General features: G+C 38.5%; 1 protein-coding gene across 2 annotated transcripts in view; it reads left to right on the top strand.

Annotated features, from left to right (window-relative positions):
* Positions 1-26,785, top strand: part of LOC124157077 (girdin) — a 62,290-nt gene extending 35,505 nt beyond the window's left edge. The window contains exons 16-25 of one of the 2 annotated variants that reach the window (XM_046531552.1): positions 524-709; positions 1,209-1,487; positions 3,783-3,986; positions 9,469-9,614; positions 10,642-10,731; positions 12,643-12,715; positions 15,110-15,263; positions 18,715-18,881; positions 19,658-19,794; positions 21,830-26,785. In XM_046531552.1, coding sequence (XP_046387508.1) covers positions 524-709; positions 1,209-1,487; positions 3,783-3,986; positions 9,469-9,614; positions 10,642-10,731; positions 12,643-12,715; positions 15,110-15,263; positions 18,715-18,881; positions 19,658-19,794; positions 21,830-22,013 — 1,620 coding nt within the window. In that variant the 3' untranslated portion in view covers positions 22,014-26,785. Of the gene's footprint in view, positions 1-523; positions 710-1,208; positions 1,488-3,782; positions 3,987-9,468; positions 9,615-10,641; positions 10,732-12,642; positions 12,716-15,109; positions 15,264-18,672; positions 18,882-19,657; positions 19,795-21,829 lie in introns of both variants that reach the window. The other variant, XM_046531551.1, reaches the window with a different exon arrangement.
* The last annotated feature ends 464 nt before the right edge of the window (positions 26,786-27,249 follow it).

The following is a 27,249-nucleotide window of genomic DNA, read 5'->3' as shown; positions in this document are numbered from 1 at the left end:
AGAGGGGGACTATATTCGGAGATATACGGTATCTGCACACGTATATTCGAAGTGCAAATATTGGTCTGTGTGTCATGACGACACACAGACCTTAAGGCTGTGATTGGACGACCTTAAACCAAAGTGATCATTAACCCTGGCGAGAAATCAGACACCTCTTCACTTCTCTATCACCCTCCATTTTCTCACTCACAACCTTTAGCCGGCCCTAAATTTTACTAACGATAGGCGAAGCATAAGAGCACTTTCATTCCTGGGTTTTGCATTCCCTGTGTTTATCGCATATGCTATATTTTTTGTTACCGTGCGGGCAGTGATCGTTACGTGATCAATATTTCTTCCTAAAATGGCTCATCAACAGACCGTGAATTTGATGATATTTAGACCGTGAAAACCTGAAAATACCGTGAATTTTATAATTTAGTTTGACTGGGAACCATGATTGGAGTTGACAGTTGTAGTAGGTGTTGTGGGTGTGAGGGTTGGTTATTCCTCAACGCCTTTTGTGATTGCCCTTTGAAAGGTGTGCAGCTTGCAACAGGAGCTGAAGGTGCTGAGGGAAGAGCGGGAGAGGGGCGCCGCCAAAATGGTGGTCGGGGTCACCCAGGAGGTGGAAATAGCAACGCTCCAGTCACGCATCCAGAGCCTAACTGATCAGCACACTGCACTTCACTTGGCCAATTCCCAGCTGGTTGCAGAGAAGGATGAAGTGAGTGATGCCCCTCGTTCGAGATGCATACTCATTTCCTTCCTGGCTAAGTCTAGCAGCTGGCCAGTTATATAACCATGTTCCTGAGTGCCAGCAAGACATCGTTTTAATCTAAGAAAGTGTGTGTATGCTATTACATCTCACACTGTGTTTAAGTTCTTAATAATTCCATTTTTATATATTTCCCTCCAAACATGCAAGTTTGATTTGGCAAGTAATTTTTAAAGCAGTTTAACAAAATAATCTTTAACTCTAATCATTCAAAAAACATCAAATAATCTTTCATTGTCAATGAGGAAAAAATCAATATTCCCTGTGGAGAAATTAAAATTATAGTTACAAAAAAGTAATCTTTGGGAATTTTCAAATGAACTGCTGCTGGATGCCCTGATAAAGGTAGTATTCTAGCTAGTCTGTGGTTTTTCCCGTGAATAATGTGACCCTTGCTTGAGTTACGCAATCCCATATCTCCCTTCTCCATGCCCATGCCCATTTACAGCTTGTTCGTGAACTGGAGAGGGAGCAGAGCATGCGCAAGCTGTTGCTGCAGTCGCAGGAGAAACTGGACTGCCTCCACAACGACTTGACCTCGGACTATGAGCACGTGGCTCGCGAGAGGGACGTGGCGAGGGCGGAGGCGCGGGCTGCCAAGGTGGACGCAGAGGCGTGTGGCAAGGCGCTGCTGCAGCTGAAGGAAGTGCTGCAGGCCGAGAGGAACACCATGCACACCACCTCCTCTTCACTCGCCAACCTGCGGGACGAACATTCTAGGCTCAAGGTGAGCGCGTCAACCACAGCCACATGCCAACCGTACCCTCACGGTGTTGGCTCAAAACAAGAGTTCCCCAATAATAATAATAATAATAATAATAATTTATTAATTTGCCAGACGACAAGTATTGTACATACATTGTATATGGCACGTCATGAATACAAAATCAAGTTATATACAAAATGGCAGTTTAAATACAAAGGCAGTTACAAAGATAAATATTCATCAACAGAGTAGAAACAATTGGATAATAAAAAGTTTTTACACTTAGTTTTGAAGGTCGACAAACTCATGGGAGCTTTTAGGTTCTTCGGAAGCTTGTTATAAAGCCTTAGAGTCATTGTTTTAAAGCCACAGATAGCTTTCTTAGTACGTACAAATGGGATATGCAAGTCTCCCTGCTGCCTAGTACCCTGGTTATGAATATCCGAGTTTAGCGCAAAGTCCTTAAAGTTTGACTTGGCATATAATAAAACAGAAAGTATGTAGACACAGGGAATGGGTAGCACGCGGAGACATTTAAACAAAGGGCGACATGGGGTTCTACATGGTTTGTTTGCAATCAAACGTATAGCTCTTTTTTGGATTTTAAAAATGGTCACTGCATGGGGTGAAGAGCCCCAGTGTAGAATGGTGTATAGTAAATGGGGGTAGAATTCCCCATAGTAAATAATTAGAAGAACATCAATGGATACAGTGGATCTAATTGATCTGATTAGGAAACACTTAGAGCTAAGATGACCAGCTAGATTAGAGACAAGTTTTTCCCAGGAAAGATGCGCATCGATATTCATTCCCAGAAACATGGTGTCGTCAACCTGTGGAATACATGTTCCATTTAGGTCAACATTAAGCAAACTAGGGGTTTTGTTGAAATTAGAGAAGTAAATAAGTTGGGATTTTGTGACATTGAGATTAAGACAATTCAATTTACACCAAGTAAGAACCTGATCGGAGACAAAGTTGGCTGCTGTATGTAACCCTTTGACAGTTGAGGACGTTATAATAAAATTGGCATCATCAGCATATAATACTGGATGAATACCAGTTGCAGAGGATACAAAGTTGGTGAGGTCATTTATGTATAATAAAAATAGAATTGGGCCAAGAATAGATCCTTGAGGAACACCTTGGGTCAGAAATTTCGGAAGAGAATTGAACTTATGACCATTCGACACCACTGAGACAATTTGAGATCTATTGGAGAGGTATGATTCTACCCAGTGAAAGGGAATACCTCTTATGCCAAAAGAGGGTAACTTATTCAGCAAGATACGGTGGTTGACACTGTCGAAAGCCTTGGAGAAGTCATAAAATATGCCAAGTACTTCCGTTTTGCGGTCTAGTGCTGTTAAAATTTTGTCGACTACCTGGGCAATAGCATGACTGGTAGATCTGTACTTACGGAAGCCATATTGAAAAGGTGATAGGAAGTTGTTTGACTCTAAATAAGAGGTCAGTCTTCTATAAAAAGTTAATTCAAAAACCTTGCCAAACTGATTTATAAGTGAAATGGGTCGATAGGAGCTGAAATCATGGATAGAGCCCTTCTTCTTATAGAGTGGTATTACTTTAGACTCCTTTAGAGAATCAGGAAATGCTCCTTGTTGTAATGAGGCATTAACAAGGAAAAAAAGAGGTGATTTAATATAATCATAAGACAGGCGTATTAAGTGATATGGTATTTCGTCAGTACCTGCACAAAATTTAGAGCAAGACTTGCGGATAATAGAGGTTAACTCAGTTTCAGAGCAGGGGTAAAGGAATAATGAAGCTGTTGAACAGTTGGGTTGGTGAGATGGACGTCCAGGGGTGGGAGTTGAACCATTGGTTGCGAGAAATGATCGTTAAATGCTGCAGCTAATTTCGATGGATCATTAATTATATTACCAGATTCATCTTTTAACTGGAGGTGGGTGAATGGACAAAACATATACCGACTGGGGTTTTGCGGGACTGGATAATCAGGGTAGTGAGGGAAATGTCAAACGTTCAAAATTTATTAAATAAATCCTGTTAAATTACTTCTTGTGAGTTGCATTGTATTGAAAGAAACAAGAAGTTCATTTAGAGTAATGATGTGAGTCACAAATAATACAGCTGCTGTGGACTCCTGTAAGGACGTTATGTAAAGACCATAAATTATTTAATTTCTTTGGAAAATACAATTTTGTCCTTTCACTATGACCCCACTATAGATTTGAAAGCTTTTGAGCTAGTCCATGCAGTTGTCCTGGATATTTTGATGTGCCAATTTCTCCTTTCAATTTTTTCCTTCTTCTTCCATGTATAACTTTTCAGGAGGACTTCAGGTGGGTCTATAGTGTGGCTGAGAAGCAGAAGGCAGAGATCAAGGCTTTGAAGCTGAAGAACAGGGCGCTGGAAAACCTCCATCAGGTGATCCCGAGGGATGGGGCCCAGCCGCAGGGCCCTCTGGCCGAGATGAGGAGGGAAGGAGAGATGTGTGCGTCAGACGAGAGGGCAAGGCTGGAGGCTGAGGTCCTGGTATGTCCATTCAACCCTTCCTCTTCACTAGTGTGTGTGTGTGTGTGTCTGCTGAAAGGGTGGCAACATTTTCCAAAGTTTGGTGAGGGACCTCATTCTCAGTATACTCTATTGCATTATAGTCTCCTCATAAGGAATTCAATGTGATAAGGAAAATGGTGACTTCGTTCTAAGGGGGTTCAGTAAATGGAGGTGCTTTTCAAGTTGTATTGTTACAGAATGAGGAAGAAGTTCATGTAAATTGAAGACATGAGTCACAACATAACGGTTGCTGTGGACTCATTTTGGGACTTTATTTTAAGGGATGGGAAATTCCATCGATTTTGACAAATGAAGCATTCCCGTGACATATGAAGCCTCTTGCGTGACTGACTTATTTACTCACTGATGTACAGGCATCCCCCGAGTTACGTATGTCTCGACTTACGTAAATCCTTACTTACGTAAGTGATAACCGTATTTCAAATGATTACGTTAATTTTCGAATGCGAGCGCGAAGAAGTAGATATTCACTCGTACAACCTATGGTAGAAAAAATATCGAATAGTTATCGATTTTTATATGTGCTAAAAATAACGAAGTGACCCTTTTTTGTCATTCCTCGAAGGAGTTTCCATTAATTTCTGTTGAAAAATCGCTAATAAATCCCAAGTCAGCAATAAACGTGAAAATTTGCAGTTCTAGCGATGTAAGTGGTTGCGCTCACTCCTATACCGTACAGCTTGTTACACAGCATACACACCCGAACTCCGACTTTCAACTATTTAAGAATTGTATCCTTAAGTTTGGACATTTCCATCTGTGGAATTAAAAGAAAATGAAGTTCAAGCAGAAATCTTTATTGCGGAAAAGAATTGTTTAGTACCCACGTAACGGCATTGAAATTTTGAGTGCTGGCAATGAACGCCGCGAAAAAGTTAAGAAAAAGTTGACACACGATATTAATTGCGTAATTGTTTACATGTTTCTGGCGGAAGATTTTATTAAGCTGCATTTTCTCGTTCTCTCATATTGTGTGCAATTGTAAATGAATATTGCGTCATTGAAAGCTTTTCCCCACTAACTTTGTTGCACGTTAATGACGGAGTTGGCTGAATAAAAGCTCACTTTTAATTAGCTTCGTGCATTGGAAATACTCTTCGATGTTTCCTGCGAAGTAAATATTCAAATGATGATATTTTCATGTTATTTTATTGAGATATGAGAGAATGAAAGTATGTTTCCGTGCGTGAAAGATTGAGTGTATGTGCGTGTGAATGTATCTAAGAATATAGTAATTAACTGGTATTTTTGTGTGTGTTATTTGCCCGTAATCCTAGACTCTCCTCCTACGTTTTCTAACTGTGACAGTGAAACCACCAGATTCATCGATCAACGTAATATATTAAAGGCAGATGATATAATGACTATAGGTAGGTAGGCAATGCTTTCTTTGGGCCCTTAGATCGCAGTGTAACATAATGAATCAATTTAAGTATTCAGTTTAGTAATGTAGCGTTGACATACCGTAATTTCCCGAATCCATGCGATCGGTCAACTCGGGGAATAATATTACGCATTTTGATTGGCAATGCTCGAGATGCAACTCTCAGACTATATTAATGTTTATCGATTTTGTATCTAATAACGTAAGAATACGCGGTAGAATTAATGAATATCGCAGTGAATTGAATGAAACTTCACCGAGAATTTACCACGCATTTCTCCGCTGAGAATTTCACCGCGCCGATCGAAATCTCTGAAGCAGTAACGCAGAATGTTCGACTTACGTAAATTTCGACTTATGCACAGTCTGCCGGAACGCATCTCTTACGTAACTTGGGGGATGCCTGTATATGAATTCCCAACCTCTCCCAGATGAGCTGGACAGGTAAAATGTAGTTGAGGACTTGAAAAAATACAAATTCTGGTTTTTCTGTTTATGCCTGTGGACAACAGCCTTCAATACAGAATGTACCCTGGGGACCGTGACCTATGATAATTATTGGGACACAGACAGGGTGCCTCTAGATCTGGAAAACATTGAATAGACAGAAATGAAATGCAGCAGAATTGGGCAGGGAAAAGACAGATCTGGGATCTTGGAATCTGTTTCAAAATGTGGGAATTAATAATATGTACCATATAAGCTTGTGTAAGAGGCGCACACATGTAAGAGGCGCACCCCTATTTTGAGGATCGAAGCTATAAAGAAAAAAAAATTTTGCGGCATTTTTTTTATCCTATCGTGCGGTGTTGCAGACGTATGCCTGGAATTTCGACAGTTATCGAAATGTCGTCTTTCAGTACTATTTGAAAGAGGAAATTTTGATAACTGCGGCGGCATAAGAGGGAGTAGAAAGAGTTCCGATCCTCTCTTTGCATACGCCATCGCTCTACGTTGCTTGTCCTACTCACGAACAATTTTGTTTAAAAGCTCTCGCAGGAGAATTGCAATAGAATTGCAGCCGTGGAAAATTTTAAGGCAAAACACGACAGGCAAATGGCATGAGCTTTCCCAAGAGATTGAACAACAATCGGGGCAATCTCAGCGCCGTAGGATAATAACCACGTCGTAGATTTAAGGCCCCTTGCACACGCACCGATTTTGGACGGCCGGTAAAATATCGGCCGTCCACATTCCAATAGTGAACAATGGGAGAGCATTGGAGCTTGCACACGTACCGACCACACGCCGGCACCGGCAAAATACCGGTTAGCTGCCGGCTATTGTCACTGTGGATCGCCGACGCCGGCTCAAAAACTTAGCAACGTATCGTTTGACCGGTAAAAATCCGGCGTGTGTGCAAGCATCGCTTCGCCGGTAAAATATCGGGCAATATTTTACCGGCCGTCCAAAATCGGTGTGTGTGCAAGGGGCCTAACGGAACTACACTCGGCTCTCCATCAGCTAATGCCTCTACCGTTTTTTTCCTTTCCGAGACTCCACAGGAAAATATCAAGTTGCAGGGGAACAATGGAAACGTGTTTCATCCCTACCCCATTCCGCCAACTGACCTTTTTCGGTCCACCAGGTTCAATTCCCCGAGTTTCTGGAGGTCAAATGCTACGTGAGTCACCTTCTGAGCTCGAAGATATCTCGATATCTTTCGGCAATTTTATGACACGCACGAGGTTCTAAAAATAGTTAGATGTAACGCGACGTATATCTTACAGCATTTAAGTTTTTTGAGCTCTAATTGATTGACACAACGATTTATAGCTAAAATAAGGCTACTAATATTCAACATAGTCCAAACAGCACAATTTCGGAAGAAACAAGCGTAGCATAAGCGCATTCAAACAAGACGAGACGGACTGGAAACTCAGGCAACGCAAACTGCGTATATCACATTGCTGCGCCTTTGCCCCTTCGATTTAAAGGCAACGACGTCACATGCAAGATCGGACGTGTTCTTCCCTTGCTCCTCCGCTCGTAGCTTTAAATACGGAGGGGAGGGAGCCCTCTTCCCCTCGACCTCTCCTTCAGCGCTCTTCACTTATAAGCATTTCCGATTTCTTCTATCCACCATTAAGTCCAACAGTGAGCACACTCGTTCGAATTTTTTCAACCGCAGGATTTGACACCAATATTACTATATGCAGTATAAATGCCGCGGGATGCCCACTCGTGGCAATAAATTTAGCGCGCGCTCCGGAGCGAATCACCCCGCGCGATCTTTTCAATGTTCACCTCTGGGATACCGACGTGACAGGGCGATGCTTGCAAGAAATTCAAACAGGAGCATTTTAAAAATACGTCACTAAGGGAGAAACTCCCCTGCCTGCCGCTTGATTTTGACCCAGGGTTTCAGATGACTGACTCACGCTGAAAACCAAGGCCACTCAGTTCCCCTTGAACTTGCAACCGGTGAAGGGGAGGGGGGGAAGATAAGAAGTTTGTGTAAGAGGCGCACCCCCATTTTCGGCTGCAATATCTGGGAAAAAAGGTGCACCTCTTACACGCGCTTATACGGTAATTATAAGTGCCATATACTGTGCAGCACAGTGAGCCATTAGCGCTCTCCTCTTACATTTTCCTTACCCTCTACGATATTGAAGAGATGTATGCCAGTATAACAGCCAGAGCACTTTGCACTTTCCACATAAAAATTTATTTTACTACAGTCGACATGTTTCGCTGCACTGCAGCATTATCAAGACTAAATCAAGAAATTAACCATACCAATATATATACACAAATTGCACACTCGCAAAAATTTGAGAAATTGGGGGTGGAAGGTGGGGTGGAAAGGAGGGTGTGGAATTTTAAACTGACCGTTGGTCTGGGGTGAGTTAGGGATGGTGACTATTTTCAGGTGCTCGAAGGGTTTTTTTCCCCATTAGCTGAGGGAGGTCAAGGAGCAGAGAATGGAAGGGAAAAACATGGTCATTAGTAATAACATCTTTCCTGGCAGAAATGATGTACAACTCTTCCCAAATGTCCATTTTTTTCCCTTCATTAACCCATTGCAGCATTTCTGGGATGAAATCAGCCCGGTGTCCATCTTCTAGGAGGTGAGCCGCGAACTGGGATTTTCCTTCCCTGTTTTCAAAGTCCCTCTTATGCTCTTCTGCTCTGACATTCAGACTTCTCCCCGTCTGTCCAATGTATGACGCCATACAATCCCCACACTGTAGCCTATAAATTCCACTTTGGTCCCTGATATCAACAGGGTCTTTTACACTGGGAAGCAAATATTTTAGTTTTTTTCTATTGTGGAAGGCTGGTTTGATGCCAAGATGATTCAGAAATTTACCTACTTTTAGGGAAGCACTACCAATGTAATTTATTTTTTGCCAGCGTTGAGCTTTCCCAGGTTTCAAAGAATCTTAGATCTGCCTGAGGGAAATTTCTTTTTTCTTTTTCGCTACCTTGTTGCCTATCATAGCCTCCGTGAAACCATTAGCTGTAGCTATAGCTTTAATGATGGTTAACTCCTTACAGTATTCCTCATTTGTTAGGGGTACATATTTTGAAAACTCGTAGTAAGCAACATTCAGATGCAATGTTGCTTTAATCTGCTTCTTGCTTCTCAGTGGTCTGCAGGTAAGGAAATATGACATACAGTGGAAGATAATATCCATAACTTGAATGGAAGACGATAATGTTTCATTTATGAGCCATAATAGCGCCTTGCCTTGGTGAAATAAATCTAAAATAAGCTTACAACCATCCTGAGGTCAAAGTTTAGTGTGGGGTTATCCAGAGAGTTATACATCTCGCTGTATAGACATGGCAAAAGGGACTTGTTACTGTGCAAATAAGAGCACCCGTAATAGGTGGATGATTTCCCTACAAATTCCTGTATGGGCCAACCAACACAAAAAAAATCACTTGCTATAGCTGTACCCTTGCTATAGGTTGTACTCGTTATAACGAACTTTTAATAGAGAATAATTGAAAATGGTCTTATAATTTCTGGTTGTTATGTATTGTCTAGTTATTATTCCTCTTTCTTGAAAGAAACTAAATGATATATTTTTGTTTCCTTGTGTTTAGATGCTGCGCGACATGAACGCTCAGCTGATTGAAGAGAGGCGCTCCCTCATGAACCACGCCAGCAAGCTGTTGAATGAATGTCATGGCTTGTTCTCTCATTCTCTCGAAGACAAGCAGCATTTCCACAAAGAAGAAAGGGCTTTCATGTGAGCATTGCCTTTATTTTACTCCTTACCGTTCCTTGTCATCTTGCACCCCTAATAAAAACAAAGATTTCTATTTGCCATTGTTAGGAGTTGTATCCATGTTTAGCTTCACTCAACCAACTGCTTGGGCCTGCTATTGATGTCTATGTCTCTAAGTAGATAAATGTTCAGCATGGTCAGAAAAATAATTTGTAGCTAGAAAGATGGAGAAAATATTTCTATATAGGGGTTTGAAATGTAATGTGACATTAATCTAATTGACATTCAATTCTGATATTCAAGGTAACATGTATTATTCAAGCTCAATATCTGACTTCAAGGATGAAATTTTCAATGAAAAAATCATTGTTTAACCTGGGATATGAATCCAGGTCACCAGATTGCTAGTCAGGTATGCTTCCAGTTAAACCTCCAAACACTCTGCCTCTAAGGCAAACATCAGACTGGTTTTGTAAAGCAAGGTGTTAACAATCTCAAGTCCACTCTATGGTCGGAGTTAATGCTTAGTAAGTCAAGGTCGGAAAGAAAAACCTTACTTTTTGGTTATTCTGAGATAGGCATTTTTCCAAAGTGATGAGTCTCTCCAACAATGGCTTAATAAGCATGACCTCCATCTCTCTCGACTCCATGTGAACTTACGACGTCAACATGTTGTTTGGTAAACCCAGTCAGAGATTTGCCTTGGAGGAAGAGGGCTTGGTGGTGTAATTGCTGACTCACCTGACCGACTCTTGGGAGATCCAGGTTCAAATTGCAGCTAAGATGAATGATTTCTCCATCCTAAATTTGCACTAATGTTTGTGACTTCACACATAGTTGCTCATTTCTTGGTGTACTTTCTCAATATTTGAATTTGGAAAAAGAGGTACATATTCAGCCCATTTCTAGATTTTGTCATCTCTCATCTCTTTAGGAATAGATTTAAGCTCATTGGGACTTAGTATCTTATTTTTAAATCACCATATCATTCCCATATTTACACATTTATTGTGATTTTTCTTATGCAAGACTTTATTTTTTCTTTCAGGGACCACGTCAATGATCTCAAGCGGCAGAAAGAAAAATTAGAGGAAAAGATAATGGAGCTCTATCGATCTTCAGAGAGTTCCTCTAAGAAGTGAGTTTTTTTAACCTCAATAATTGAGTTTTGCTCTTTACTCTTGAGACTGGGATTTCATGCTCATTGCGCTCTCAATTGGTATATAATGGCACTAAGTGTTTTCCATTTTTGTGAATCATCCTGTGTGAAACCTCTTTATTGGTTAATGGTTTTTAAGTTAAACTTTTTGAATCTACTTTCCTGACTGATGCTGATCTTGTCTTTTACTATTTAATTATCTTGTTTTTTCCTGTTGCTGCTATCAGTGTATCTTTGTCAATACAATTTGAAGAGTTCTTTAAGACAGTAGGATTTCAGTTATGCACTCAACTGGATGTACAGGCGGTCCTCGACTGTCGCACACAATGCATTCCCGAAAACTTGTACAAAAGTCGAATTTATGACAGTCGAACCATTGACTTCCATACTAATTAGGGGTAACGTTCTAAAATAGCAGAATATACGTACTAAAACCTTTTTTTTCATGGATCTTATTTCAATTCACTAAATTTTAATAATATGTTAATAAAATTCCTCAAATCATCTAATTTCTTTCGAAATTACGCAGAAAATGTAAATAAAAGTTAAAAAAACAAGAACTCCGTTGGCTAACGAGTGAAACTTTCTTCTGGCATTTAAGTTGACATTCCACTTATTTCGTCCACTAAAAATAAAAAGACATATCAAGAAGCATAACAAAATGTAATTGTTGAACCCGCACTCTGGATACCTATTAATTTTTACCCCAAAATCCAACATTCGGCCGGTGACATTCGTGATCGCGTATATTTTGCATGTTATTCAAAAAAGACAAAAGACAAACGGAATTCGGGTGATATTTCGTGCAATATCGTTGCTGAAGGTAAGGTGCATACGCACCTTGGCTGAAGGTGTACATGAATTAAACAGCACTCAAACGAAAAAAACACAATTAGAAAGAAGATCTTACTAGTTTTATTGAAAGCTATTTGATGATGTCTAGTCAACTTTTTTGAAAAATCTCTCCAATGAAGGTTTTCTTTTTCTCTTGATGAAGGAGCCCATAGCAGGCAGTCTCTCTCCCAAATAAATCACCTAGATTAGAGTCAATTACCAACAATTCCCTTCATTGTATACGTTCGTATTGTTCGCATATACTGCCATTTGAAACAATTGAATGTTGGGATGTGCAGTAAACATTGCGGGAATTTAAAAAAATTACAGACCAAAGTCTGAAAGTCCGAATTTAGCGTACGGAAGTCAAGTAAAAGGTGTCAATTTTGAATGCACGAAAGTGCGAATTGTGCGAAAGTCGAGTGTACGAAAGTCGAGGACTGCCTGTATTTTACATCTGAGAGTTTTTTCTTGACTGCATTTAATGTTAATTTAAATTTTCAGGCATAATTTTAATTGACAATGCAAATCTCAGTAAATATTTGGTATTATTCTAATAGAAGGGGTTTGATGGGTAAATGGACTTCCAAGTCTCACTGCCCCTAAAAACTTAAGACCTTTTCTCAAAAGTATTTAGGGTGATTTAAGCCCTATGAATACCCTCCCTTCTCTCCCCTGTATTGTACTACCTTGTACATTATGTATGGACTTCATTTCCCCTCTCTTAACTCATGTATTTACTTCCTGCATTTTTTACACACCCATGTCAACACATAATGAGTAATTGTTTTTTCTTTCTTAGTAGGGTCATTTAAAATGCCCATTAATAAAGTTATCCTACGTAATTGTTTTATTCATTATGCTTTTTAAGTGTAACAAGATTGCTTGTATTTTTTAAATATATAATACATGTCCTTACCAAAATATCTGAAAGCATGTGCATAAATATTATTTTGAGCTACTTTTGTTTATTGATGCTTATTAATATATTTTTTTAGTAGTTTACCTTTAATTTTGCATTTTATTTAGTTTCATTTTCGTTTTGCATTTTTTTAGGAAAAGTTTTGGTGCTAATTTGGTTAAAAAAGTGCGTAAAGCTGGATCTGATTTCATCAGCAAGGTACCTCGTGTAAGTTTGCTTTTTTCACTACCAACACAAAAGACCATTTTTTCTTACTTCTTAATTTATGTATGAATTCTGCTTTATTTTCAGGCTGGTATATATGTTCATCCTTTTCTCCTTTGTAAATATTTCCTCTAAATAGTTTACTAGCCAATATTTTCTTAGTTAACGTTAGATGAAGTACTGCCAACTCTTGATTGACTGTGCTTGTGGGTACAAAGCATGCATAAAAAAACATACATAGTCAACATTTTTTTTTTTAATTTGGTCATGACTTTGTCATTTTACTGTGTAATGTGGAAAATCTTTCGCATCGCATTATTTTTTGCATTGCTTTATTATATATTGCATTGTATTTTTGCACAGGGTAGAAATTGAAAACTTTAAACATTTCTTTTCTTCAATTTAACGTTACTCCATTGTATCTTTACTAGTAGCCCTTTGGATAAAAAAGATTATGTATAGGCAAATAATAACGAAGAAGCACCAACTTTTTGTGTTCACTCGTTAATAAGAATTAAAAGAAGGAATGTACTGAAGAAAAGGCATGTATAATTTTAAACACGCATGAGTTAGTTTATTGTTTACATGAATTTTAAATTATTGCTTTGCATTAATACATGTCTGTTAATGTATCCGTTTATTTTGAGTTAGTACACTGGCTGTTTGAAAAGATCATATGTAACTGACAGGAATGAAGGAATTTTGCAATGTGTTCTTTTAAACAAGTACATTGTACTCTATTAATCACAATGAAATGAAAAACATACATTGATACGATACAGACTGTGATACATTCAGTATAACCTCACTTATGAAACTTTGAGTGGACTGCCAAGTATAGATTCATAAGTGAGGAAGTTTAATAGGTGAGATTTTATGATAAGGGAGCAGTTTTTGTAGGTCGGCGGCCAAATTTAGAATTCATCACATATTTCCCATTCGGCACCATACGGAGGAAAGTGCTTAGAGTGTTAAAAAATGCGATTCTTATCTTGATCAGGAATGGGTTCCTTCTAGCTTTGTCAGCTTCCATAGCGAGTCAGTGGATTGAATAATTCTGGAGTAGGTTGGGTTTTGGCATTGGTTGAGGCATGGCGGTTATGGAATAGGTCACTCTTTCTTTGTTTAACCATGTCTGCCACAAATAGCGTGAACATTTTCTAAATTATCTTAATTGCTGTCTAGTTGCTTGTTGATTTGATATTCTATTGTCATCTGTTATGGTTGCCAAAACAATTGAGTTACTCATAGTGCTGTGCGAGATTCTCATCTCAACTGTCGAGGTGACACGTTAATTTCTCGGCATTGTGGGCATGAGACTCTTTGCACGGCAAGAGTCTCACCTGGGTTGAGAGCCTTGACAAAACTACAGAAGTCTCGCCCCTTCGAGACTTCTCGACACCCGTCGAGACTCCCGGGCAATTTCCGATGAATACATATGGTGCCTGAATATAGGTACTGATTATAAAACCTGATGGGTTTAATCTAGAGATGTGCGAATAGTACCCGCGAATACTCGAATACTAGAAAGTATTCGATATTCGAGATCTCGAATAATTATGCTAAAGGTACGCTCTCGAATACCTCAAATACTTTGAATTTCGCGCCACCCACTGTCACACGCACGTCATTGGTGGCAGGAGTGGGGATAAAGCGAGCTACCTGTTGAAAATAAGATGTTGGATGAAGCCGAGTATCAGATGGGCATGCTGCTGAAATGGCATTTGGTAGATAAGAATGTATACATCAGACAGAAATCCATCGTAGCAGTGTAAATGCCGAGACGGCAGGCAATCATTTTTTCTCGAGGTGGTGTGTCCCCTTAGGATATTTGAAAGAGATGTTAGTTGAATCAACAATATGCCCAATTGCTTCCATAAAATTAAAATATTCCATTAATCAGCTAAATTCCTGTTTGAATCCTTAAAAGGAAATCATAATTACCCACCAAAATCTTGTGTTTCATGTGCATAGGTAACCAAGTCAAACATTCCCGCATTCATCGTTTAGTATTCAAGGTATTCGAATATTCGAGCAATGATTTAATATTGGAATTCGATATTCGAGTTCGAGAAATCTGCTATTCGACCCATCTCAAGTTTAATGATGAAATTTTTGCTTAACATTAGTTACCAATGCAACTATTCTTATTTTAGTGGAAAATATTCTATTATTTTGATATGGGTGGTGTTTTTGGTGATGGTGGCAGCAAATATAAATATGTATTGAAATACATTTATGATTTTGCACATTCCTGACGATTGACCTGATTGAAATCTTCTTGGGCTTGTGTTTTACGGTCAGTGGACGTTTTGGGTCCGACTCATTTTTAATAAAATTCATTCAGCATGCTGCTGAGGTGTTTTGTTGAGGATGAAGTGTTGATGTGATTGGCAGGGTGGACGGACGTGGCACCGTGATGGTCGTCGATCGCTGAGCCACTCCAATGTGCTGCTCATGTCGGATGTGGCCTCGGGGTCTGGTGGCGATGAAGACGACGACCGAGCCGACGAAGAGGGAAGCTCAGGGAATGGCGAGTGGGATGCGTCAGGTGAGTCACTCACATACAGTCGAACCCCTGTTAATGGAAACCTAGGGGACCAAAATATAGGCATATCCTATATCATATCATAGAGACAGCCGTATAATTACATATTATAAAATAATAAACAAAGAATGGCATGTTTTAATGGATACTTGAATCAGTTGGGCAATAAAATTGATTTAGGGGTAATACATATGTATGCTGAAAATATTGGATAGCCATGATTGAATTAATTTTGGTGGAACAAAAGAGTCATTATGTATTTCATTATCAGAGTTCCCGTTTATGTGGAAAACTGGGAAAACGTGGATTACTGAGGGAAAAATGGTCTTGGGAAAATTTTGAAAAGCTCAGTGAATTTGGCAAGTGTCTTAGAAAGATCAGCTTTTGTCACGTGCAGCACCAGCAAAATCTACCATAGTGCTGAATTCTTGTGATTCATACTCAGAAAAGGAAAAATAAACTAATTTGTTTGGAGTTGCTTAAACTTAACATGAAATCTAAATTCCCTTTTATCCTCCTCTTCGTATAACTTTCCATTGAAAGAATTTCCTTGTTGGATAGTTGATTTATGCATTTCCTTCACTTAGTCACATAGTTACGGCTCATATTTGAAAACCAGTTATCATGGCTGCTTGGTTACTGGTATTCATTTCTAGGTCATGTCAGTTTCTTTTGGTTGTGTTTCATGGTATGAAATTCACCGTCATTTTGGAACATTTAAGATACTAAAGAGGAGGTATGTGAGATTGTCTGCCAAGGTATTATCTATAAATATCAGGTTAACATTTTAATTCCTGTGCTGTTTTAATTCCTCTTGTGATTATATGTGACCTGAAGTTTTATGTGATATGTTAGCTTGACTTGTTAGCTTTTCTCGCAGTCATTAACCCCATATCTATCCCATGAGTATTATTTGCCCAAGAATGCTCATATTTGAGAATGTGAAGTAATTCCCTTCGAAATCTCAGGGAATTTTTAAATTGATGCCCAGTAGACACCCTGAATATGTATTTAATCCTCTAGAGGTGACTTCTTCTGTGGATACTAGGAAAAATTGCTGGGAGCAATTAAATATCATGTTGCACATTAGGAAAAAAATTCATGAAGCCATTTTTATACGCCCAGAAGTAGCATTTTTCAGTAGAGGTTCACTGATAACAAAATTTTCATTTCACCTAGTAAGAAAAAAACACTTTAAAAATTAAAAAAAATATTTTTGTTCATTTGATTCGAAAAATATGGGAAAATAACTTTTATTAAAAAATTTTCATTCATTTAATAGATGGTGCTTTTCATTGTATATATGTATGTGCTACTCAGAAATGATAAATACATTTTACACTGTTTGAAAAATTAATGTCACTTTTGCAGTCTCATCAAATGTGAAAATTTAATTAATATGAAGCAAATGTATCGGTTCACAGCACTGAGAGGTTTGACAATGGCACTGACGTGTTGAAACTAGGGATGTGCGAGTAGTACTTTTTGATCTCAAGTCGACAACTGCTCGGAAGAGTCCTGAGTAAAGGCATTTGCACGATTGTAATAAAGATTAAATTCGTAAATGGATCATGTATATTTGATCCTTTCAAATTCTTATGCAGAAAAATCATTTGTTCTATCTGTTCAGGCTGCAGATTCTTACGTCTCCATTTTACAGTACTACTCCTTGAAAAATTTGCCTTTCTTTACACACTTGTGTGGCTGGACAAGTACTTTGTAGCAAAAATTGCAAGATTTCAGAACCTTGGGAATTTATATTAAAAATTATATAAACGATTTCTATGCATCATTGAATCTTTTCGGAATTTAAGTGGACAAAGCAAACGAAATATAGAATGTAGCTTAAGTTTTGTGGACAAAAAAAGTATTAATTCTCACTTTGTTTAATCAAGCTTAGCGACTCTTGTTTTGTAAGTTTAAGAGGGAAAATAGACACAACTTGGGAATAAACGAAAATTAAAACCAGAAATACCTAGAAATCAAAAAGACTAAAAGATGGCACCACTCGCGATATCAAACACCGCAAAAACCGGCTGTGTCCGCGAAAACCTAGAAGTTACACATTTTTTCGTAGAAATATTAACAATTTTTGTGCATTATATTGGCGTTTGAGTGAAGAAAATAGGGTTGGGTTTAAAAATAACACATAAGAAAGTATGAACGATGAAGTGGTCCACTCCGATTACTTCGAATGCACTGCCGGGTCGGAAAATGAAAAGGTATTCGGCGCCCACATCGTCGACTACTATAGTGGTTGACTGCTATGTAAACAGCAAGCTGAAACTCCCAGGCCATGGCATTGGAACGGCTGATCAATTTAAAAAACGATATTATCACATGAGTTTCATGATGGCACTTCCTGTAGGCAGATTTCTGAACTTACAGGCCTCGACAGCTCTGTTACCGAAACTACTCGACTCGACTTGAAATTCGTAATGCTACTCAAAACACTCAAGTCAAGTACCAACTACTCGACTCCATTCGAATTTTTGTGTACAGTGAGTCCTTGTTCTACGTCACCCCGTTTAACTTCATTTCGTGATAACGTCACAAAAATTTTGAGATCGTCATTCGTTTATTGCACCTTAGCTTCGCGATAACGTCAAGTCTTTTAAATTTTGCGCGAGAAAAAACGCGAAGCGGCGGGTGTTGCAGGTAGTTCGTTTTTTGGGTGGTAATGCAATCAGTCTAAACAAAGTGTAAAACGGTGTGTTTATTGTTAATTGGGATTACGGTTTTTGCAAATTTTCTGCAAAATGAATTCTTAGGTAGGTGCACAAGGTTTTACTTGACATAATGGTTTTCAGGAACCTAAAAAGTGATTTCAAGGCATTTTTTTGTATAGAACTCGAAGTTTTTGTCATCACTGTTTTCACCGTGTCCACAATAATTTTGGTTCCTGTAACTGCGACGATGTTTCAGCGATGATGATACCCAGGCGACACTCGACCGGGCGACCACCATAGCGAAACTGAAAAGCAAATGCGGGAAGATACAAAAATGGAGAAGGATTTACATCACTGCTGCTATTGTCGTCGATGAAGACAGGAACTCGTATTTATGCCATAGTTTGGCATTCCCACTGTAAAAAATGCCCCAGATATGATACGCTAAAATTTTTTTGTGCAGGAATTGTGAGGTTTAGGAGCCGATATTCACTTTTTACATTGTTTCTTATGGGATATTATGTTTCGATTAACGTCATTTCATTTATCGTCACATTTTTCAGGAACGGTAAGTGACGTTAAAAGAGGACTCACTGTACTTGCTTATCCCTAGATAAAACGGGTTGAGGGATAAATTCACCATGGAAAAGTACTCAGTCTACTTCTTCAAGTGTCATGGACTTCCACAAGTGATGGCGAAAGGTTTTGCACATACCTAATTACGCGCTCACTTATCTCTGCAGCTCAATCGTCCGCGATGGCTGACACTGATGCACTCCTTCCAGCTCCTGCATCCATCGCCTTTGGTGGTGCAGGTTCTCGCCAGGGGGTGTACTACACGGGAGCCACCTCGGACAAGTCTCCTCAGAAACACAGCGAAGGAGATCGTGTCGCCCAGCCAGCAAATACGGCGGATGTGGACGTACCGTGCTTCACTCCAAATGATGACGCCGTGAGTGATTCATAATTAATGCCACAAATACTAAAATACATAGTACCATTCTCCAGTTATAGATTGAGTTCTTCCGATTATCTTACTATGGTGCTAGGTTACTTCCTCTTATGGTCTTCCTCAGTGACCTCTAAAGTATTTTTCTTCTTTTTAGCTTTTTAATGTTTGCTTGGCTGATACAGTAGTCTTTAGTTCAAAGAAGTTCCTTCAGAAAATGATATGCTGACTTCGAGCCTCAGGAGAGAATTATCTATTGCCTTTCAATTGAAATTGCTTTACGTTTTCTATTTTTCCTCTGTGTGTATATTAACACGTTGCATACGGATGGCAAGCATTCTCGTCATTTAGGCGCGTCAATGTAAACAATTTTAAAGCGTACACTCGAATATGCATGCGCTTTAAAATTGTTTTGTCTAAATGACGAGAATCTTCGTCATCCATCCGGAACGTTCGGGAAAAAAATGACGAGAATTCTCGCCATCCGTATGCAACGTGATAATGAACTTCTTGAAGACCCCATTTTCATTGTAGTTAATTTTCAGTCCTCCCAAACAGACTTGTGAGAGACTTTTCAAAGCGACAAATATATTGGAGACAAGTATCGGGAATCTGCTGTATTTTCATATATTCTCACCAATAGACCATGTAGACCCTTGATGCTCATAGTAGCTGGTTTCACTGTTAGAAATGCAAGTGCTGATGTCCAGAGGTTATGTTTGTAGTGAGATGTGTTTCCTTGTTGTTGAGCCTTTAATGCTCTTCTGCTCCCTTTCCAGACATTTCCTGGCAGTCCAGCGGCTGTGAGCGGAAGTGACAGTGCCAGCAGCATCAAACTTCCTCGTCCCCCATCTACCAAACCTCCTGCCCCTCCACCGCCCACCAAAGCACCCCCAAGCAGCGACAACAGCGGCAGGTGAGTGTCCTCCTGTGTTCCACCAACTCCAAATTCCAATCTGCTTTGGGGCATATTATTGTCGGACCATCTTAAGTTGGCACCTGACCATTTAACAGTCAGCCAATCAGTGAAAGCATTTGATGCTGGTTGGGAGAGGTGGGGTGGAGTACAGTATGAAGCAAACATGTCAGCTTTTGTTTACATCAGGTGGTGGGTTCAGTATTACATAATTTGCCTTACTTATTGAGAAAACAATTATGTTTCTTGAAATATGTGTAGCATTTTTATTTTTATAATTGTATTGACAACAAACTTTCCATACTTGCATGGCCTTTATATGGCTGCTGTGCTATGGCTACTTTATATGCCGTGATGTGTTTACGTGTGGATAATGTAGACGACTGCATTTCAATTTGCATTACTGATAACATATACAAGTAGTGTCAAAGATCAATAACCCGGAAATCTAAATAATGGAATGATCTGAACAGCGGCAGGTTTTCCAGAACTTCTCAGAATGCGTATATTTTAAAGTTGAACCAATTAAAATATGGCTCTCTAAGTGGTTTAATTGCTATCTTGGAGCCTTGCTGTCTTCGCGCTAATGCTGCGAAAGTTAGTCGACTGATTTGCTGTTCTACTCTGCAAAATATCTTATTATGTGACATAGGATACCCAGATGCGGTGATTTTGTGCAACATAATTCACAGCATCAATGTACAATGTTTATTAATTAGGATTCAATGAGCAGACGAGTGGAAATGAGTTGAAGTTTCATTATGTGTGCCCAAAATTATTTAAAATCTGACCGAGGATGTTTGCAGTTTTATGAAAAATGCATGACACAATTATAATTGTTTTTCATTTTCCCCCTTGAAGTATGATTGTCGACTTTTTCATTCATTGAGTTATTTCGCATACTGGGAGAATCAAAATTTTCATCAAAACAAGTTTCTTTATATGCCGTTTTTCCTGGTGAAAGCACTTTTACTCAAAATTATGTGGAAGTTGATATTCTCACGTATTCTCTCTAAATGTAGGTGAAGTGTCATGGTGAGCCACCACCATGCTACCATGAAGTGCCATGGTGCTACATGGCGGGACATGGTATAAAGAAAGATCGTTGGAAGATGAAAAAGGGTGCTGTTGTAATGGCATTATGGTGGAGGCATGAATGAAGCATGTCCGTTACTTACGTTAGTTCCTTATTGAAAAGTCATTAGAGATCATTTCTTCATTACGTAAAAATCTTTCTTTGGCCACCCAACGTGCTTGTGAAATAATACTCTTTTGAACAGGGTTCCCTCTCAACCGTGAAAACCTTAAAACCGTGAATAAGCTGTAAATTTAGTCTACCGTGAAAAAACCTGGAAAAAGCCGTGAATTTTGTCATGTAACCTTAAAATTCTCTCAAACTTGATTTTAGAACTACGATTGAAAGTGCAAAATAAAAATTCATTGTGTCGATCATGTTTCAAAGCCAGTCACTTGCAGACACTGTCCACGCATTTATCTGCACACGTATATTCTAAGCGCAATTGTTGGTCCGTGTGCCGTGATGACACATTGACCTCAAGTCTGTACCAAAGCCGGAAGACTGGTAACCAAAGTGTTCATTAACCCTGGCGAAAATTCAGACACTACTTAATTTCCCTGGCATCCTAGTCCCTCCATTTTGCCGCTCTCAAACTTAAGCTGGAGCTGAATTTTGCCAGCGACGTCAAGAGAGGCGCTTTCATTGCTACGATTGCATTCACGGCGTCTGTCACGTTTGTTAAATTTTTAGTTCACCTGCGGCCGATGATTGTTTCGTGATCAATATTTCTGCCTGAAATGGTTTTTCTGTAGGCCGTGAATTTGACGACATCTAGACCATGAAATCCTGGAAAAAACCATGAATTTTGTATTTCAGTTTGGGTTGGAACCATGTTGAATGTCATCTTACAGAGAGTGTAACTGCTTTCCTTTGGAGAATTAAATGCTGAAGCTAATCTTTTATAGGCAACAGCCCCACATGCGATTCAGTTTGATTATTTGGCTTCATAATTTTCAGGTCGTTGTTAGTTTATAACCGAATTACCGCCAACATTGGACTTGGGGGGGTTGAAGGCACCCCCACGGCAGCTTGCAGTACGCCCTCTCCCCGGCCGCACCCCATGGCAGCTGGCGATGACACCAGCTCGCTCCCTCCGTCCGATGAGAACGAGCCACAGTGGTATGAGTTTGGATGTGTGTGATTGGTCGTGACCATCCCGTTCCCTTCTGCCTGCCTGCATTCCACTGGACGAGGACCAGAAAGCAAGTTAGGTAGTACCTAAAGGGTACCCTTGATAATCAAAAAAAAGCTCCCATCAGAATTTGTGTGGGATAGATGGAATTGGAGACGAGTGTTGCACATTCACATATTTATTTGATCTGATCTAACCTGTTGTGTGCAAATGAGTGTGTTTGAATACCTGTGTTTCCCTTTGTTGATTCATGATGGTCTATGTGCCTTCCTAATGCACTAGCTAAATATTTTTTCCTTGAGCTGTTTCTCGAATGAAATAGATTTTATAATTGTTGTGACATAATAGAGAGGGAAGTGAGTTTATTGTGAATTTTTATCATAGCAAAGAGTTTTTCCTGAAATATATAAAATGCATGTATGACACAGCAAATTTGCCATTTGCTGTGCATTAATTCGCTGGATTTCTGTTGTCGACATTGTTTCTCACCAATAGCTCTGCGTAACCGCTCTCTATATGAAAAAGAAATTTGTTTTTTTTATAAACTGAAAAGGATTGTGTAACTCGGTAGTGATACCTGATTAAGTGCTTAAAATGGATTTTAGCATGATTGTCATTTTAACTTTTAGTTGACTTTTATTTGTCCTCGGATAAGTCCTGTGAGACAGGTGTATTGTTCGATTAGCGACATAACTTGACTGTCAACAAAAAGGAACATATTTCTTACAAAGATGTCTTCCTGCAATTAAAAATAAGGATACAACAGACGTACGTATACATTCCATATACCTTACACAATTTCTACGGCTAACTTTCTTTTACACAAAAGAAAACAAACAATGCAAAACACACAGATACAAAGTTGACTCAGAAGTGCATACAAGAATACCAAAGTTTCTGAAAGGGAGGGAATGAAAAATTTCTGAATGAAAGCCAAACAACTCATGTGTATTGTAAACATGCTACTTAAAAGTTATGGTATACAACAAATATCCGTTATAATGTATTTCAAACGAAACACATCAGCTGCAAAGAAAGTAATCCGGTTGTTACTGGAAAAAGAGTACTGTCTGCGCAGAATTCAGCATTGTAGTGAGTCGTGGTTGTGTGTCACCTCTGGAAAGGATGGACATCTTTAATATGATATTACAACCTGTGGTCTCAACCACTGCTGTATTTATAATTTTTACATTGTATTTACTGGAAGCAGTCATCAAAGTTCTGTGGATTTAAAATCTTTGATCGACATTGTGAAAGGTCCATGATAATATTTCATTTTAATTTCATGACTGGAAAAACATTTTTCTCCGGTATTTTATCGTGCTGTTTTTCTTAGGATGCTATGAAATTTTATAAATCCAATTTTAACTACACTTATGCCGAAAAGTTATGGATGTCATGGTGCATATTTGTATTGCTTACTTGGTGTATCTGTTTTCCATCAGAGATTTTGTTTGCTTTAATTGAGACGATGCCCGGAATTGCATGAGAGATTTAAATGTATCTTTAATGTCCATATTTGCATCAGGTGGTATTGCCAGTTCGTTAAAGGTTTGAGGAGAATTGTTAATATTACATGAATGGCACTGCAGTATTTAGTAAAGTTCTGGCAAAATCTACCATCATGGGAAATTTGGAACCATTGTCCATCTATGAGAAAAGGATGCTACTTGTTAAATTATATCAGCAGTATTATAGCTCCATGGGGATTGGTGCGATATTCTTGAGCATTATGGCTTAATGTGTGAAGGGCTGTATGAGGTTATTTGGAATCATTTTCCCCAAGAAGCTTCTATCCTCAAACCAATGTAAACCCTCGTCAAAGAGAAGCAGAACTCTTTTTTGGTGCCTATTTATGTTTACACCTCCATGGACTTCAAGGAAAATGGTGCATGAAATGCGGATTTGTCATGTAACGCTGGCTTCATGATTCCTCCCACTCTGTAGATAAATAATCCCTTATCTCATTGGTAGGCCTCCTTTATATTCACGAATGTGAATTTTGCATGACCTTATAAATTTTGTTTGCAATATTTACTAGATATAGTAGGGCCTAAAAATCCTGTTAAATCATGGAAAATGTCATAATTAATCACAACATCATTAGTAATCATAAAGACTGCAGGTATGCATGCTTTGCCCTAAATTTACTTTTATGAAAACCTAGAAACTTTACTCAGGAGTCTTGGCTTGTGATTTTAGATTTTGTGTCTGGAATGGAGTGAATCCGTGATTGAAGGTCCAAATTTCAGCTATTTTTGTGTTTGTGTGTGAGTATTTTATAATATGTATTTGACGTGGGGTAAGAATCCAACATCCACAATATATGAATGTATATATGTAATCACGTTGTCTGCTCCGGCAACCATTTACCGGAAGTTTAATCCATGATCTATGTTAAAAATTAAGGATGAGTTGAATCCAGTCTTTTTTATCAGTTCATAATCTGATCACAATTCCTGTGTTTTCGATTCTGAAATGGTACTCTAGTGCAGAGTTTTAATATTGAAATCTTTCAATGAGCTGTGATTAACCATAGCCAAGCTTTAAAATATAATAAGCAATGAGTTTTGGATTTCTTTTGGAAAAAAACTTATACAAATCATAATAAAACAATATTTTTACATATTAAAAAAATTGATTAAGAATGGGCATTGGACAGAGAGGAATGTCCATATTAGCTGAATGTCGTAGTATTAAAACCAAATAGGAGTCATAAAATGGTAATTTAGCCTGTTAATTTCAAAGTGTATTTCACCATGAGCATTGTGGAAAATTAACATGGGCAAGTAAGAGACGAAAGAAAAGAAACATGGGAAATGATTGTGAAGGCTTTGATTTCTCAAAGAATTGATAAAATCAGGAATTGGAATCAACTCACCCTTAGTTTAAATCTGCTTTATATGTTACCACATGTTTTGGTCATTTTATGTTTGAATGGAATGCTGAAATGTCCTTGGATGATGCCTTTGGACTAGACTTGTATGTGGGCATTTGAATTTTTTTCTGTCTGTCACTGGTCCCCTTCAATATGTGCTGAAAATTTGTTTCACTCTGAGTTTTGTGTTGGCAGTCTTAGCATTTTGCGTTGTTTATAATATTCAATGATATATAAACTTGGGCTGATGAATACGTAAAAATTACCACTGTTTGGTAATATGCCTTGACAATCAGTCCATGGTAATTTACGTAGATACATGCAATATGCTTAAATCATAAGCATGCAGGAAGTTGGGTTACAATTATAAGAAATGTTTTAGGGATGCCTTTGTGGAGGTTGCTAATATTCATAATGAAACAGTTGTAATACACCACTCTCAATTGAACATTAGATGACGTGTGTTTCTGCACCCTGAACTTGATTAGTTGATAATGCATTGGATGTGGAGTGTTATTACTGTGTTTCATTATAAATATTGACTTAATATGCTGGGCGTGAGAAAATATTTATGAGGTGCTAATGTGGGATAAGGGACAAATGTTTGCTTGTTTGAAGTTACATCTCAGGATCCAACTCTTTGCACTCCAGTCATGCTTCATAGTATGTATACCCCAAGATGAGGAGAATTTAGCAACTTCTTGCCTTTTTGTCATTGACAAAAAAAATAATGTTATTTATGTATGTATGTTCCAATGTGATACGAAAGTGATAAAGGTGAACATAGCTCACTTGGCATTGATTTCATCTGTAAAATTATCTGCTTTAAATAAGGATAAGATTGCCTTTGTATCCATAAGTACTATTAGTACATAAGTACATTCTTTCTTGGGATATGTTTCATTACTCTGCCATTTTTTTAGTGAATGCGAACAATGAGTTATTAATTAAGCTGTAACTATTTATTCATATGTGAAAAGTGGCAGGCATTCATCTTACTGGAGTGGTATCAACTAACAAATTTGTGTGTAATAGTTGTTCAAATGTGGTACCTGCCATACTTTCAGTTTTGCATGGCTTATTAATTTTTTTTGAGTCCGTAACTTTTGTACTTTACCAGGCTTTATTCCAAAGCCTTCATTTTTTATTGTGTGAAAGTCTTCAAACTGGATTTTGAGATAGTAATTATTTAGGTGCTGATTCTGTTCAACCTTGGTTCCAATTTGGTACTAAGCTCAAGAGTCAGTGGAACTGAGAACCGAACCATTCCATCCCTAATATAGTTATCCTTAGTCAATCTAGTTTCCTCTCCATTCCTTCAGAAGTATAAGGTTCATTCCATAGGTATCAGAGCTCATACCAGCCAGGGAAGTCATGGAAATAGTAAATGAAAAGTGTTTGGGAGACTAGGTTATGGTGGTGCGAAAACTCCAAAGGTGCAGCAAAGAGGTGAAAATTGTGATGGAATGTCCAGTGTGTAGCTGTGTTCGAGTCGCTAATTGGGTAATTTTTTGTCTGTCCTGGCTGGGCCGACTCGACATTGTTTTGTTTGTGCAACTGTCACTACTGCTTGAATTTATTTCACAATGCTTCATTATTCCAATTAATCCCTAAATGTGAGTGCTTCGATATTTTGTTCCGGAAATTTAAAAAAATTGGCCTGCAAATCAGCAGAAAGTCAGGGAAATGGAAAAATAGAAATCATGAGTATCCACCCTTCCTTCATATTTCTACACTGGTCCTATTCTTCATCTTGCGAGAAGTGGCGCTCTTTTAAGATCCTAGTCTCCATTTTTATGAAAAGCATAGTACTCCCATTATTGTCAAAAATTTTCCAAGCAGTTTTGAGACCCCCTTATTCCGTATTTCTCCGAATTTAGTCCCCCTCTGAATATAGTCCCCCCCCTAATTTTGAGTTTTCAGTTTTGGGAAAAGTAAAAAAAAATGCATTTGAATATAGTCCCCCCCTTTACTTTTACCATGGGCATTTTTGGAAAAAAAGGGGGGACTATATTCAGACATATACGATATTTCAATCATTTCTAACAACTCATCATAATTCAAGAAATGACTGCAGACCAGCCAATGGCATACCTCTACTGAGTCACCCACATGTGTACATAAAAGTACAAAAATTGCACAGAGAAAAAGTCATTTTCCTTGACTGAGATTCAAACCCAGGTCAATCCTCTCCAGGTTAGGGTTCCCACTCAACCGTGAAAACCTTAAAACCATGAATAAGCCGTGAATTTCGTCTACCATGAAAAAATCTGGAAATAGCCGTGAAATTCGTCATAAAACCTTAAAAACCTTTCAAATTTTAGATTTACGATTGACGGATCAATAGAAAAATAGGTCATGACAACA

Source organism: Ischnura elegans, chromosome 4, assembly GCF_921293095.1.
Source record: "Ischnura elegans chromosome 4, ioIscEleg1.1, whole genome shotgun sequence".
Classification (NCBI taxonomy): domain Eukaryota; kingdom Metazoa; phylum Arthropoda; class Insecta; order Odonata; family Coenagrionidae; genus Ischnura; species Ischnura elegans.
This window is presented reverse-complemented; position numbering and strand designations above follow the sequence as displayed.